General features: G+C 34.7%; 1 protein-coding gene across 2 annotated transcripts in view; it reads right to left on the bottom strand.

Annotated features, from left to right (window-relative positions):
- Positions 1-9528: 9528 nt before the first annotated feature.
- The window catches only part of CNOT4 (CCR4-NOT transcription complex subunit 4), a 166928-nt gene continuing 160149 nt past the window's right edge, over positions 9529-16307 (bottom strand). Inside the window, exons 11-12 of one of the 2 annotated variants that reach the window (XM_052001743.1) lie at positions 10886-11098; positions 9529-10183 (exon numbers count right to left, since the gene is read on the bottom strand). In XM_052001743.1, coding sequence (XP_051857703.1) covers positions 9882-10183; positions 10886-11098 — 515 coding nt within the window. In that variant the 3' untranslated portion in view covers positions 9529-9881. The remainder of the gene's footprint in view (positions 10184-10885; positions 11099-16307) is intronic. The other variant, XM_052001744.1, reaches the window with a different exon arrangement.

The raw sequence follows: 16307 nt of genomic DNA, 5'->3' as shown, positions 1-16307 counted from the left end.
TGTTCATAAATGGACTGAAGGCACACTCAAATTGTACTCTTAAACCAGCTCGTTTTAAAAAGAAATCAATTCTCTAATATGAATTAAAAGCCCTACAGACACAGGAACAAGGATTCATTGACCAAGAATATCTCATATGTTATTTCCCTTGGATCCCTAACCAGTGTTTATATGTGTCCCTTCCTGCATACAACCTGCGTCTGCCCAACTTTTCCTCGAGAATAACTTTACCTGAGAACTACTCTTTTCTGTAGAACAGCTAAGATTCGGTTAACCCTTATCCTACACAGCCCTTGTGAGCTCAATGAAGAGGCAAATCATGCAAAATATATGTATTATATAAAGAAGTTCCATTCCAGAGTTTTGGTCAACCATAGGGCAATTCCAGCTAAATTTGCAAAAGAATTCCCCATTTTGAATTTTAAATATACCTTTAAAAGAGTATCTATACATAATAGAGAAATGAGATTTCATTCACAAACCTGTTTTGTTTTTTTTGTAGGAAAATATTTTAACTATTGCTTATCAAGTTCACAATTTTAAGAAAAGAAAAATTGAGGGGGAAATAAAAAAGAGAGAACTGGATTGGGAACCAAAAGATCTATTTTAAAGTCAGAGGCTCCTGCCTCTGAGATTTTAGGAAAATCACCTCAATGAGCTTCAAAATGAGTACGTTGGAATAGAATGACCTTTTGTTTAGCTCTAAAGTTGTAATGATCTTTTAGACTCTTTACCACCATCTTTATTTAAGGATCATAGTATTATAAAACATTAGAGCTAGAATTTGGGGGATCTGGTTGAATCTTTTCATTCCATATAGAGAGGCCAAAGGAAGTTAAGGGAAGGTCACACTGTCAGTGGCAGAACTAGGCCCCAAATTGTTTCAAGGATAGTGCTTTTTCTATTACACACCATACTGAATCTCCTGACTTTTGCAGAGCAGTTACCTGTAACTATAAGTTCTCATACTATGGGTCTTAGGACTCTTTTACACTCTCACAAATGATTAAGAATCCCTCATAAAGCTTTTGTTGGCTTTACAGCTAATCAATATTTACAATATTAGAAATTAAAATATTTTTGAATAGTGAAGTTTTGATTTCTCATACTCCCTGAAAGGATTTCAGGGACCACCAGAGTAGCTGAACGACACTGTTTTCAAATCCAAGTGGCTAACTGTTAAATTTTTAGTGTAAGCATTTACAGCTCAGAAATCAGCAAAGGCTACGAATTTATTATTTTGTTGTCTGTTTAGAGTCTAGGCTCTAGACCTAAGAGAATAGAAAAATGTGAATGATACAGATTAAACTTAAAAGTGCATTATGTAAACTGGGAAAACATTTTTACAATCAAAGGTTCTGATAAAGGCCTCATTTCCAAAATATATAGAGAATTGACTCTAATTTATAAGAAATCAAACCATTCTCCAGTTGATAAATAGTCAAAAGGATATGAACAAACAATTCTCAGACGAAGAAATTGAAACTATTTATAGACATATGAAAATATGCTCCAAATCATTATCAGAGAAATGCAAATTAAGACAACTCTGAGATACCACTACACACCTGTCAGATTGGCTAAAATGACAGGAAAAAATAACGATGAATGTTGGAGGGGATGTGGGAAAACAGGGACACTGATACACTGTTGGTGGAATTGTGAACACATACAATCATTCTGGAGAGCAATTTGGAACTATGCTCAAAAAGTTATCAAACTGTACACACCCTTTGATCCAGCAGTGTTTCTACTGGGCTTATACCCCAAAGAGATACTAAAGAAGGGAAAGGGACCTGTATGTGCCAAAATGTTTGTGGCAGCCCTGTTTGTAGTGGCTAGAAGCTGGAAAATGAATGGATGTCCATCAATTGGAGAATGGCTGGGTAAATTGTGGCATATGAATGTTATGGAATATTATTGCTCTGTAAGAAATGACCAGCAGGATGAAAACAGAAAGGCTTGGAGAGACTTACATGAACTGATGCTAAATGAAATGAGCAGAACTAGGAGATTATTATATACCTCAACAATGATACTGTTTGAGGATGTATTCTGATGGAAGTGGATTTCTTTGACAAAGAGACCTGAGTTTCAATTGATAAATGATGGACAGAAGCAGCTACACCCAAAGAAAGAACACTGGGAAACGAATGTGAACTATCTGCATTTTTGTTTTTCTTCCCGGGTTATTTATACCTTCTGAATCCAATTCTCCTTGGGCAACAAGAAAACTGTTCGGTTCTGCACACATATATAGTATCTAGGATATACTGTAACCTATTCAACATGTAAAGAACTGCTTGCCACCTGGGGGAGGGGGTGAAGGGAGGGAGGGGAAAAATCGGAACAGAAGTGAATGTAAGGGATAATCATGTAAAAAATTACCCTGGCATGGGTTCTATCAATAAAAAGTTATTTTTAAAAATACCAGAAAAAAAAAGGAAATTATTAAATTTTCAAAATTAAAAAAAAAGTGCATTATGGATTTGTTTGTGTTTTGATGAGCCAGTTAAAACTTTACCAGCATACCCATGGCTGCACCACAAAAATAACCACTTAGGAATATATTTCTTCTTAAAAAATCAAAGTATACCTAGATATCTTGCTACCTTTTTTCGTCTGAGACTACTCTTCCAATGTGCCCAATATCATCATGCTTGCCAAAAGGCTATTAAGACATACCTACCCCTTGTGGGTAAAATAAAGTAACATATACATATCCCAGTTCCATCCCTACTTGAAATCAATCATTCTTAAAAAATCAATCATTCTTAAAGTGATTTGTTTAATCCCCAGTTACCATTTTACCTCTTAATCTAAAATGATATGGGATAAGACTTGTTTAAAGGACAAAAGGACTTTTTTTTTTTTAATCACAGGAGAGTAGAGGTGCCTTAAAGACAATGTAACTATGAGAGAAAGAACACATTATTACCACTACTTAGAAAAATATCTGAAAAACTTACTGCAAAGACTAAAAATGCACCACCACCTCTGACACACAAACATAGATGCAACAGGAAAAAACAAAAACAGAATGTACAACTGAACAAAAAAGTTTAAAGAAAAAATTATGTTTTCAGTTGGCGGAAGCAGAAAAGATCCACAACCACATTCACCCTTAATAAAATTCCAGTACTACTGTTGCTGTGCTGAATGGAAAGCAAGCTTTGGTTGGTTCTCTGAGGTGATCTTTCTATAAAACTGAATATAAAAAAACCAAGTCTGCTCTTCTGCTTCAAAGGACAGTTTGCCATCCACGATCAACTTCTCTTATAAATAAGCTCATTGCACTTGAAATACTTCCTACACTGATTTCTTCCTTATTTTTTTTCCTTTTGCCTTTAAAAATCTACTCAGGTCTCAAAGTAACAGTAAAGTCATCATGAGCCTAGCTCTCTTAACCGTCTATAGTTATACCTCCTCTGTCCCCCCTTTTTTGGTAGACAACTTTTTAAGCAGATAATCCTATAGAAGCCTCCATTCTCTCATCATGAATTTGTCTAAATAAATATTTATAAATGGCCTACTGGGAGTACAGACAAAAAACAAAAAAGCAATTCTTGCCCTCACAGATCTTAATAGTTTATTAGTTTATTTTTTCTTCCATTTGGTTCCTATGTTTCACACTGCCCTGAATATTACCTCAAGATTAAATTTCTCCATGACCAAATCTCAATTATCTTTTCAGTTTTCTATTATCTTTAACTCTGTACCATATCTCTTCTCATAGTAACCTTTTCTTCCTCAATAGTAACTGTCATTTCCCTTTCTTCCTTCTTTTGTCTCCTCTCCCCACCCCCCAACCCCTACTGCCATTAACTTTTAACGAAGGCTGTTTTAGATCCAATGCTTGTCATCTAAATGCACATTTTTCTGTACTTATGTGACTTCAATGACCTCTTTTATGCACGAAGGCTACCAAATTTAACTCCAGCCCTCAGCTCATAGCAGCTCCACTTCTGTTGTCTCTTTATCCACAGAACAGATCACCTTTTATGTGAATGTCCCCTATAAAAAGGTGAAAATCAGAGTTTTCCCCTTTCCTAGGGAAATCCATTACCTCTCAAGTATTTTCTTTTCTTTTTTTTTTTTTCTCTCAAGTATTTTCACTGATTTTGACTTTTCAGGTTCGAAACTGTGGGCTAATTTAAAATTTTCTCTCTTACTTCACCATTAAACCTTGTTTGCTTTTCCACAATCTCTCCTAAATCCATTCCTTCTTATTCTTTGGCCACAGTCTAGATTAGACAATATAATCACCTAAATTGTTCTCCTAGTCCAGATATTTACTTCCATGTTATTCTTGACTCTTACTCTTATATATAATAGCAACCTTCTAAAAAAACCATTTGAATAAAAAAAAAAAGTGGTCCACACTGCAACTCCTATGTCACTGCCTAAGCTTCAAGGACTTCCACCAGATGTACTTTGCCACAACTGTCTTCTTAATTGCTAGAGCTTAACAGACCTTGTCTCATACCCAATTTGGTCTTCCATCCTACTTGCCTTATTCACATAAGCACCTTTACATTTCCTCTCTTAATTTAAATAGCCAAAGCTGCTCAAAATTCATCTTCTTCACAAAACTCCCTGACCCTGATTCCTTCTGGATATAATCAATGTAGCAAATCCTCTGCAGACTGGGTCACTGATTTTGTAGGCAGCTAAGAACAGTTCAAGTCATTGGCCTGGGCAGATGTTGCAAGAAAACTGAATATGGTGTCCAGATCTTGATAGTTTTCATGACAACAACAAGGTTTAATACATTTGTTTGTATGCTACTCAGAACTCTAAACATTTTCTACAGATGTTCTCACTGCTTTTCAAAATTAGGACTAAATAAAGCTTTAGTCATTAACTGAATGCTTGGTTTGCCTTTAAGGATGACGAGTAAACATTACTAATTATAAAAATTATCTATTTCTTTTAAAGGCAAGTCAGTACTTCTATATTATTGGAGAGAACATTTAAGTGCTACCTTAACTGATCTAAAAATCAAGGTGTATCATTCTTATGCATCAAAATGAACAAAACTTCCAGCGGTATTCTGCTTTTATCAGAGTAGGAGAATGAAAATATTATGGGAAGAAGGATTTCTGTTGGAAAAAGAGAGGAAGAGAGAGAGAGTATAGATTGGTAGTAATAATAATGATGGTGATATTTAAAAGAGAGTCAAGGCAACATTTTAAAAATATATCAAAGTTCAGAAGGGGGGACAAAAATGGGACAAGTTTGGTATTATCATGTTAAATTTAACATTCACTTTAAAAACTATACTTAAAAGTTCTGTTTCTTAAATAGCAATTGTTTGGTTTCTTTTATATTAAAAATGTTCATTTGTAGCTTAATTTACAATAAAAGAAAAAAATTTAAATGCTTTAAGTCAAATTCAGAGTATACATCAAAATCAATCTTTAGAGGCAGCAAATATAGCTGAAAGGTAGATAACAGTGCAAAAACACAACTTTGCTTTGTGATATTTCAAAGGCATATGATCTTTCTCATTTCTCTAATAGCTTTTTCCTCCAACCCCCATCATTTATATGCACTGATAAAAGAAATAATGATAAAGTTTGGGATAGCCATTTTTCACATGCAGGTGGGAAATCTTGAAAAATCCTTTAATGTTACAACTATGCTTTCTTTTTTGTGTTAGGTGCTTCTCACATATTCTGTCTTCCTTTGGATCACTCAATAATACATGCATAATGCTTTGCAAACTTTCAAGAATCTTTATAAATACAAACTATTAACTAAATTGATTTGCAGGCAAAAATCAAATCAATTTCCCTTGGTATTCTACAATCCCACTATAATCTGCTCAAAATAGTATATGAATATTAGCTAAGAAAATCCAAAAAATATTAACCAGTACATATTGTTTTCAGATAGCATTTGGTATTATACAAGCCAAAATGAAGCTGATATTCTTTAGAATAGAAGCAGCAAAGAAACACAAAATTAATCTGCTTATTCTATCACTTAAAAGATCCATTTCACAATAAACCCTTTTTACACAGTTAAGCCTCAATGTGATCATGTGAAAGAAAAAGAAATTAGGAAAACAAACAAACAAAAAAAGCCCAAGCTTTTTGGAACATCTACATCAATGTGAAAACCTATTCAGTAGACTACAGTAAGGATTGTCAGAAATTGTATTCCCCACTCTCCCTTTAGTTCATGGAATGGTTTTGGGTAAAAAAAAAAAAAACAAAAAAAACAAAAAGAAAAGAAAAAAAGAAAAAGAAAAGAAGCCATCTTATTCTTAGTCTCCATCACTTTTTAGTTAGAAATGCTTAAGAAATAAGTTTTATGTTTCCCACTTACCTTAAGATGATTATGTAAAGAAACCAGAAAGCAGGTGGTGCATTTCAAAAAAAAGTGGGGGAGCAGACAGGGAGTACAAATAATAAAAATCTTATGGAGAAGCAATGAATAAAACTCTACTATTCAATCATTCCCAATCAATTCTTTCATCTACCTTGTATTGTGGAGAATAATTAAAAGCAGATGTTAGTGATACAGAAAAATTCAAGATAGAAAAGACACAGTATAGGACCAGATATACAAAGAATTTTTAAAAACATGGTATCGATTTTTATTTAAACAAAATTAATAAGTAGCTAGTTGTTTCTTTTAAAATGTCTATCATTTGAGCATCTATTAGCTAAGTCTTGGAAATAGTTTTTAAAATTATTCAGCCCACAAAAATCTCTATTCATCATGCACCTGCTTCCCTTTATAGATTATTGGTAAAGGAAGCTGTAGGAGGTAGAAAGGGTTAAAAGAGTACAAACATATGCTTGCTAATAAACCATTTACCAATACAGATTCTTGTGAAAATATTCATTTCTGGACCTAAAATCCAAAAAAGGTCAAGGCCTAGTTATCATTAGCAATGTCCTGGATACTTAGGACAATGATTTTAATCATCTCAGTCGCTTCTAGAAGAAGTCATGATGTAGAGATAACCTGGGTTTCAGAATTCCACATGCCTCTACCACAAACAAGCTGCATGATGGGGCAAATTACTTCTCTCCCCCAGGCAACCTCCTACAAAGTTATATTGGCCATCTACATCAGTGGATGAATGATTTAATCACAGATACATACAGGAGCTACTTTGAATCACACCCATTTTCTTAAGAAGTATTGACAAAACTTTCCAAAGAGTTATCCCTTTGCAGAAAATTTCTTTTAACTGCCTCATGTGGGTGAAAAAAACATTCTTTACTTATTGCCACTGGAACTGGGTAAAAATATATGGGGCGACAGACAAATGGCTTCAGTGATTCAATATTTAAGTGTCTGTACCAATGAACTCAGCTCTCACTTGGATAACCAAAGGTACTTCATCTGAATTAGGAGAGAAATCTGACTAGCATCATACCACATGGGATGCCCGGAATTGGACTTCTGAAAGCTTGTTCATCTTAAATGCATCATAGTTTTCAGTGTTGAAACAAACATTGGTCCTGAAAGCCTGTTTTCTGGAAGCCCAGAAAACATGTGGCAGCACATTTAGCAGTTCTGTCTTTTCAAGTGTTAGTTTCTTAAATATTAATAATATCACAGAGAGATAGGGCTAACTCATTTTACAAAAAGAGGCAACAAGTTCACTGATTTACCCAAGGCCCAATTGACCCCTTAACAGCATGAATACATTTTACAAGTATCTAATTCCAATATAGTTTTGTATTGGTTTAAAAACAAAGTAAACAAGTTCACAACTGTATCATTTTTTTTCACTGAACCAATGCAAATCTATGATGACAAAGTTTTTATCTGGATCAATAATTTCCATAGTCAAACTCCATGTCTTAGAATACTCTTAAGGGCAAGATTAAACATTTTTATAAATACAGTACAATATAAAAGAAAACCAAGAAGTGGTCAATTCCATCCTCTAATGTATTACAGGATAGAGCTATGATTTTGAAGATCTGTGCGTCTGATATCCAAGCTGTAAATATTCTTTTTAATGGGGCACAAAGGCTGAAAGTGCAACAGTGAGAGATCTGAATTTCTTTAGCTAATTCACAGCTAGACAGAAACCAGACAGATTCCTTCCTGGTATCAGGAAAACCTGAGCTCTGTCTAATATCATTTTGTTCAATGGTATGACATTATTTGTCCCACCAAACAGTGTGGGTTAAAAAAATATTTGTAATTTGAGGGTTCTTTACAAGACCTCAGTAGTAAGGATTGATGATTTCTGCTTAAGTTGCTGAAGATCTTGATGGTCAGATATGTTGATTTCCAAGAGGAAAGGGGATAGCAAGAACTGAGCCCCGGCCCAAATGGTCTTCTTTTATTTCTTGATCTCATAATTCCTTTACATTCTGAAGATTTAATTCCCATTCTAACAAATGGAAATATAAACCAACACAGACTGATCATCACAATTGTTTTAAAACCCATAAATTAAATATAAACAAAAATGGAAAAAAAAAAACCAAAGGTCATCAAGTTTTGTGTTTTATTTAAGATTTTAGTTTTAATTCTGAAGAAAGAGGTACATTTCCTTGTTTTTAGTTTTAGCGTCAGGTTATAACCATGTTTATGTTTCCTTTTTTCCTGTCTTTTCAATACTGCACAAATGTCCAGAAACTACAGGGTTAAGTAAAAGCTGCAGGCAGAGGAGGTCAAAGGTTTCGCTCCTGATGGTGATCATATGGCCCCAATGCAGTGCTATCCCAGAGTGCCCTAGTCAGGTGAATTTAACTTTAAAAAAAAAAAAAAAAAGACTGAAAGAATGAAAGAGAGAGAGAGAGAGAGAGAGAGAGAGAAAGAGAGAGAGCGCGAGCGAGCGAGAGCGAGAGAGAGAGAGAGAGAAAGAGAGAGAGAGAGAGAGAGAGAGAGAGAGAGAGAGAGAGAGAAAGAGAAAGAGAGAGAGACTGATAGAGGAGACAGAAAGACTATAAAAATATCATTTGTATTTCGGCTGCTTATAATTATATTGTTTATATGTTAGGTATTAAATCGAATACTTAAAAAAAAAAAACCAACTTTTTAAAACTTTAAATCTAAAGCCAAAATTGTTTAAATCTCATTTCCCCCTTCTTTATGAATTCTTTAGCAACAGGCCAGTTACTTCTACAGATCAATTTGTCTTTCCGTCAACTTCCATGTCAACTCTCTTGCTTAAAGATACAATCAAGTCCCCCCTGACAACTTACCAAAAAGAAAAAAAAAGATTAAAATAAAATAAAAGAAGCATTTTCCCTGCATAGTGATATACTGAATATAAGATGGATACCTAGACCACTGTTCCCCCATATATTCAGCAATCTCATTTAAATTAATTTGGTTTTGAAACTGCAGTTGATTCTGCATTTACTCATTTAAATGACCTTCTACAGATTAATCGTCATTTTCTGCTACGCAGAAAATGTCATTATTATGTGCAAAAGACAAACAGTAATTTTCTAAGCATCAAGACTGCCCTTTAATTTCATTCAAAATCAATCTCTCTCTCTCACTCTCACTCTCTCTCTCTCTCTTTCTCTCTCTCTCTCTCTTGCTCTCTCCCTCACTCTCGCTCTCTCTCACTCTCTCTTGCTCTGGCTCTCTCTCGCTCTGACTTTCTCTCTTTCTCCTCCTTAAAAGGCATTTTAGGAAATAATCAACAGTGTTGGTTAAACACTGGATCAGCAAAAACTCTTCTGGTTTAAAAGGAAAAAAAAAAAAAAAAAAAAAAAGGTAATGACCCTGTGATCGCATTGCATCTGGGGGTGGGAAGAAAGGGAAAAAAGAGTTGATCAGGAACTGGATTCTTCAGAAAGAAAGTTATGAGAAGGGTACTGTGGGTAAGTTGAGAGGGAGGAGACAGGGCGGGGCAATTCCTGCATTTCTAATGGTTTTTTTCTCCTTCTCTAATGGCGGTCCAGTGCAGAACTCTGTAGTAAATCTGTCGGGGTTTTGCTGGGTGGTCTGAAGGCGGTCTGAAAGCCTGGGGGTGGGGAATGGAAACTGGTGGGATTTGAAGGGGGAGAATAAGGATTCCAGCTGGCTCTGTGCAGAGGGATCTGTGTGCTGAAGGGGTTACTGTGATGGGTTTGTGACGGAGCAGCACTGGGGCCGTCCATCTCTGTGAGGGCCTGAAGGGATTTTAGCCAGTGTGGAGGATTGTCATCTTGAAGAGAGTCTAAATTATTTCCTGTTGATGCTGGGATACCTGACAAGAAAAGAAAAAGGGGAAAAATTGTTGAATTTATACAGAAACAGGAAGTTAACTCAACAAGCAGAAAACATGATTAGTTTGTACAAATATATAGACCCATATTAAACCATACTTTCCTTCCCCAAACAACCTTAAAACCTTTTGCTTCCCCTTCACCCATGACCAAAACTTTTTTGAGGATACCCACATCTTAAAAAGCCCATGCCTTCCCCTCCAAATACAGGGGCCTAGTCCCTGATCTTCAATAAAGACAGAAGTACAAAACTGATTTCCAGTAATTCTATGGAGACATTTCTCAATAGCACTTTCCCCTCTCTAATAGGGATAGATAAGTAAATAGAATAGCCTTATAAAAGAGAGCTTTATAAACAAGTGGAGTATGTCCCTTTTAAAATATACAAGTCAGCCCATTTGGTGCCTTAGGACCTTGGTTTTACACACATGTTGTCAGAATATTACCTCTAGAAGTGCACTTTGCTTTATGAAAAGTATTAGGTACACAGAGAAAGCCCTAATAAATCAAGTACGCACACACCTAGAGATTGCACAAGGCCGCCCGGCGCTTACAGCTTTGTGAAATGAAGACTATTTTGAAGAAACCACTGCATAATGACTCAAGCTTTCAGCTGCTGATTTAACTTGTGCTAAATACCAACATGATGGTAGTCAGTGGAGCTGAAGGAGCAAGAGAGTTACCTGTGATGATGGCGGGGTCCATCCAGCTGCCAGGGCTGTCCCAATTCAGGCTGTCCGTGGGGGCAGTGTTGGACGTTGGTGCACTGTGGTTGGCGTTGGAGGGGGAAGAAGCATTGGGCAGTCCACCAAAGTTGATGTTAATGTTGGGTAGAAGTGCCCTTAGCCCGTCCTGCCATTCCTTCATATTTAAACTCTCTACAGAACTGTTGTTGTCTGGGAGATTTACCAACAAAAAATGAAAGATAAAAAAAAAAAATAAAAAGCTGAAGTTAGAAACATATGTCCTTCTTTGGTGGGCGGGGATTTTTATTTTTATTTTTATATTTTTTGGTATTAAGCACTTACTATGGGTTGCCTTCTCACAGGATAAAATAGGTTGGGATTTTAAGCAATTAGGAGCTCAGAGTCATTGAAATGAAAGGGGGAAAATAACCCTTTAAAGGGCAGGAAATTGAATTCCCTTGTGTAGCTTCTCCAAAATTTTATCCTTTTGTCATCAGTATTTTAGAACACAATTTTGTAACAACAAGATGAAGGTTCAGTCTGTGAGGTGTTCAGGCTGCTGAGCTGTTCTTTTCTAACAAAGGACAAAAGAGTACAAAGCTGAACATATAGGCTTATTTCTGAGCTCATTAAAATGAAAAGCTAAGAATGATCTAAGAACAAAAAACAGAACAAAACAAAAACACATTAATAGAAAAGAAAGCAATCACAAATTCTTCTAATTGTAAAACTGGAGATGCATTTCAGAGGGAGAAAGTAGCAATGGGCTTTTGAATTTGAAAAAATTCAATTCAACAAACATCTGCAATGCCTTCAATCTGTGCCAGGCACTATGGTAAGCACTTGGGAGACAAATACCAAAAACTGAAAAAACAAAATAAAACAAAAAACAGTAAAACAGAAAAACAAACAAACAAAAAACAAAACAAAACAAAAGCAAAAAACAATCCAAACTCTGCAAATCTCCTGCTCTCAAAGAGCTTACATTCTACTGGAGAAGAGAGGTGGTTCCTTTAATTTCAAGAATGAAGGGAATCAGGGCAAAGAGACCTTTTAGAATACTATCAGACAGAAAACTGACTACTATCTTCAAATGGGTTTACCAATCATACAAAGTAGTGATATTATCTGCTCAGAACGCCAGTGTCTTCTGGACATATTTTAATTTACCATCAAATGTATGATAATTTATTACCAAGGTGAAACCTTCCACTACAGAACCTAAAAAATGAAACAGTATTTCCTAAAAAACAATGAATTATCAGTTTTTCAAATCCATATAGTCAAACTAGTTGATAAGAGTTACAGTATCCACAGTCCAACTGTGTGTCTTTTGAACAACAATAATAATAAATGGGATAAAATACAAAGGATAAGACCACTCTACTTTTGAAAGTAGACACAAATACAATGATTACAGGTTTTAAATAATCTCTGGAGCTCCAAAACTAATTATGAATCACTATTGATAATTTTATATGATTTTAAGTATTTATTTTAAAAAACCTTAAGTTTTCTAAAACTTATTTTGTTTTATACGTATCACTTATGTACAACTATTTGTAATTAATCTAAAAACATACTAATCCATTTACAATACTACCCTGTATTATATTTGCATTTTGTGGACTGCAAATTGATTTTTAATGGGTCAAAATACTATGGAATATAAAACCCCAACAGCTTGTGAGGCCCAAGTTTGGAAGGAGGCAAGAAACAGAAAAATAAAAAAATAAAAAAAACCCGAGGAATTGAGATAACCAGCTGGAGACACAGAGCATGTAAGAAGCCTGGGGACTACCTGGGTACCATAGAAAGTATTGAGCAAAAGAATCAAAAAAGTTCGATAATTATCAGAAAAGGATTTCACCACAAGCATAATCCAGTTACCAGGATTCCTTTAATGGGTCATAATCCTCATTTAGACTTAATTACATATTATGTTGGTGGCCATGGCATTGTGCAGTAATATAATTGTAACATCTTCCCTTTAAAGCAAGTTTTACTTAGTAAAAACTAAATTAAGATTCTTTTTTTTTTCCAAATAAGACAAATGAAATTATCTAGCAATGAAGACTTCTTAGAAAAGTTATGAAAACCTGTATTATACAAGGAAATGCTCTAGGAGTTTACTAAGGAAGGGTTGATGAGCTGACTAATGAGTTCACAAAAAGACAGTTACAGGCACCCAAATGTTAATATCAGGAAAGAATCATGGAAAAAAGTGAAATAAAGGATAATAAAGAAATATGATGAAAAAAGAAGGGGGCCTGTTTAAGATCATAATGAAAGACAGATAGTCCATATGTTCCATCTGCATACAAATATCAAAGATTCAGAGAAAAAAAGTCTCTCAGAATTTTCCAGGATTACACTCCTCACAAAAGTCTCACAGGAAGACATAGATAAGAATTAACAGGAAGAGGTATAGATGGGTAACACACATATATACCCACATACACACAACCTTGGGAGTGACTAGATTAAGTTCAATGATGAGACCATAGAAATGCTTAAACATCTTATTACTAATTTATGTGCAAGGATATTATCATTCACAAATAGTAAAACTGGAAAATGAAATGAGCTACTCATCTAGAAAGAACAATGTATAAAAGACATGGCCTGGATACTTTATTACTATCAAAAGATCCTTGGAAGGTTTCCATCATGTTGACTGGTCCTCTTTGAAAGACTTATGGTAAGATAAGAAAAGAATCACATGTAAGAAGTTCTATACTGGTAGAGAAAGTGTCCTCCATAGATCCATTAAAATGCTGAAGAGATATGAGCTCTATTTTTCTTCTAATGGATTGTCATAAAAATAAAGTTATATAATAGTTCAGAATGTACTTTTAAAGTAGTTATAGTAAATATTTATAGTAAACTGCTAATAGCCCAAGAGTTAAGACACTTTCCCTAATGCCAAAGAAGGAAAGTTTATTCACTTGACTCAATCACTTGGATTCTTCAGATCTTCAAATAGGTACATGAAAATCAAATTTTTCTCTCTCAGAGGGCAATAGATTGGATTTCCTCAATTATTTTGTTATTTTGTGTTATAATATATATAATAAAGTGTTATTTTGTGCTCCTATCTATAATCAGGAATGTTGTGAGGGTAAATAAAACGTGTAAAGCATTTTGAACTTTCCTTATTAAAGATAACAAGGCATAAGATAGAAAAAAAGTTCAGCTAACTTAAATTTTCAGCTTAACACCTTAGAATATCTAATATCATGGATGCTGAAATAAAATATTTTCTAATACCATTTATCCATTCATGAGTTCTATTTTTTTTTTTTTTTTTTTAATTCTTAGGTATCATGTAAACAAATAAAGGATTCTAAGTTTGGAGTCTGAAAAGTGGCACGTTAAGACAGAACAAAATGAATCAAGACAATATTTAATGAATAACTATCGTATAAATGTCCTTATGCAAACAAAGTGCTTGGAGTTATGAAAGTAAGAATACAAAGACATGTGATACAAGGTTTCTGCCCTTATAGAGCTTACAATTTAGTCAAGAAAATGAGGCACAAAAGTTAAAACATTTTTTTTAAAAAACAAGGTTTAAATAACATTTCAACACAATATAAAGACCTGTTTGAGTGGTAACATGGTATCGTGGAAAGAGTTATAGATTTAGAGTCTGGGAACCTGATGTGAAATTCTAGCACTGTAGTAAAGGATCTGTCAAAGGACCACAGGATTTTAAATATAAAGCTATAAAGAACTTAAGAAGTTATCTAGGTCATACTTCTCATTTGTAAAACAAGAAAGGCCCAAAGATATTAAGTGATTTTCTAAAAGTAACACACATTTGTATGGACCTTAGTCATATTTAAAATGGGAGCTGGGGCAGGGGGTGGGGTGGGGGAGGGGAGGAAGGAGGGGAGGAGAGTGAAATAGGGATGGACTTAATGATTTCAGAGGCCCTTTTTCAGCTTTAAATTTTATTCCAGAATAATGATTTAACTACCAAAGGAATAGTACAGACAGTCATTGCTAGAGTACAGTAGGACAGAGCATGTGGTAGGAGGGGCACAAAGTGAAAAATTGACTATTCCTATGGATTGTTGGAAGCCTGTGTCTTTAAATTGGGATGGCCTGCAAATACGCACAGACTCAAATGATTTAATTCACATACTGAAAACATCTTGACACATCAAGGTAACACCAGAATAATGACAGTAAAGTAGCTAGTGAAACTGTTAGAAATTACATATAAAATCACAAATTATGTTGGAGGTATTAATTTTTAACTGGCCCATGAGATACTATTCTCCATTTAGAGAAAAGCATAAAACAAAGAAAATACCAAATGGCTTGGACATGATCATTTAGCAAATATAAGGTACTGTCAGCAGAATGAAGGGTTCCTGGCTCTTTATTAATCAGATTGACATATATAAGTGATGATGTAGTAGAAACATTTCAATGAGAAAATAGCAAACCTACAATTCCTATCAAGGAATTATCACTGTTGTTAATGCAGCTTATATACTTGGTTACATAAAATCTTCACCTAAAGGTTATATAATAACCTTTATACACACACACACACACACGCGCGCGCGCGCGCGCATTTTTTGCTTCTAAAAGCTTTCTAATACTCCAACCCAGAGAAGCATACAAAACCTCCATTTTGAAGGCCTGTTTTGCCTTCCTTGGGATGTTATTTTCAGTCTCGTTTCAGTCATTCCCAGTCATTCTTGATACCTATGTTAGTGAGATGCAGATTAACTCATTAATTGGGATCTTCAGGGACTTTTACTTCAGGTTTCCTAGTTTGCACCTTCAGTCTAAATTCTTAGGTATTCAGTTCTTCTTTGCTAGCCTTTATATCCACTCTTTTGCTTTATGTCCAAAGTTTTCTCCTCTTCCTCACAGATCAAGGAGTCCCACTCATAGAAATATTCCTGATTTAACCAACCAAAAAACCAATCTCCGAAAGCCTCAGTCAGTAAATCTAAATGTTGATTTAATTTCTCTATAAAGTTCACTTAATTTCTTTTTGCCACTATAACTCACATGGAGACTCTACTACTTAGGAAAGCAATTTTAAAAACCACTCTTTATTATTTTTTAAAAGTTATTTCCATCAGTACCTTAATTTTAAGAAGTCTGTCTCCTTGCAACCTCACAAATGAGAAATTCCTTCAGTATTATTTAAAAAAAAAAAATTAGTTCCCAGAATGTATACAGCTGAAAATTTTCTAGATACTGTGGAAGAGGTCTGTAAAAAACACATACACAACCAATAAAGAACAATCAAAGGGATAGGCTCTGACTCTAGGAACTTGCTATTCAGGAGGGAAGCAGATATGTGTCCATAAGGTAAAAGGTAAAAGGCAAGAAGTTCAGAGTGCCAGGATAATTAATTCAGGGGAGGGAAATTATCTTAGATAGAAGCAGG

Source organism: Antechinus flavipes, chromosome 5 (assembly GCF_016432865.1).
Source record: "Antechinus flavipes isolate AdamAnt ecotype Samford, QLD, Australia chromosome 5, AdamAnt_v2, whole genome shotgun sequence".
Lineage (NCBI taxonomy): Eukaryota > Metazoa > Chordata > Mammalia > Dasyuromorphia > Dasyuridae > Antechinus > Antechinus flavipes.
Note: the sequence above shows the minus strand (reverse complement) of the source record. Positions and strands in the feature narration are given on the sequence as shown.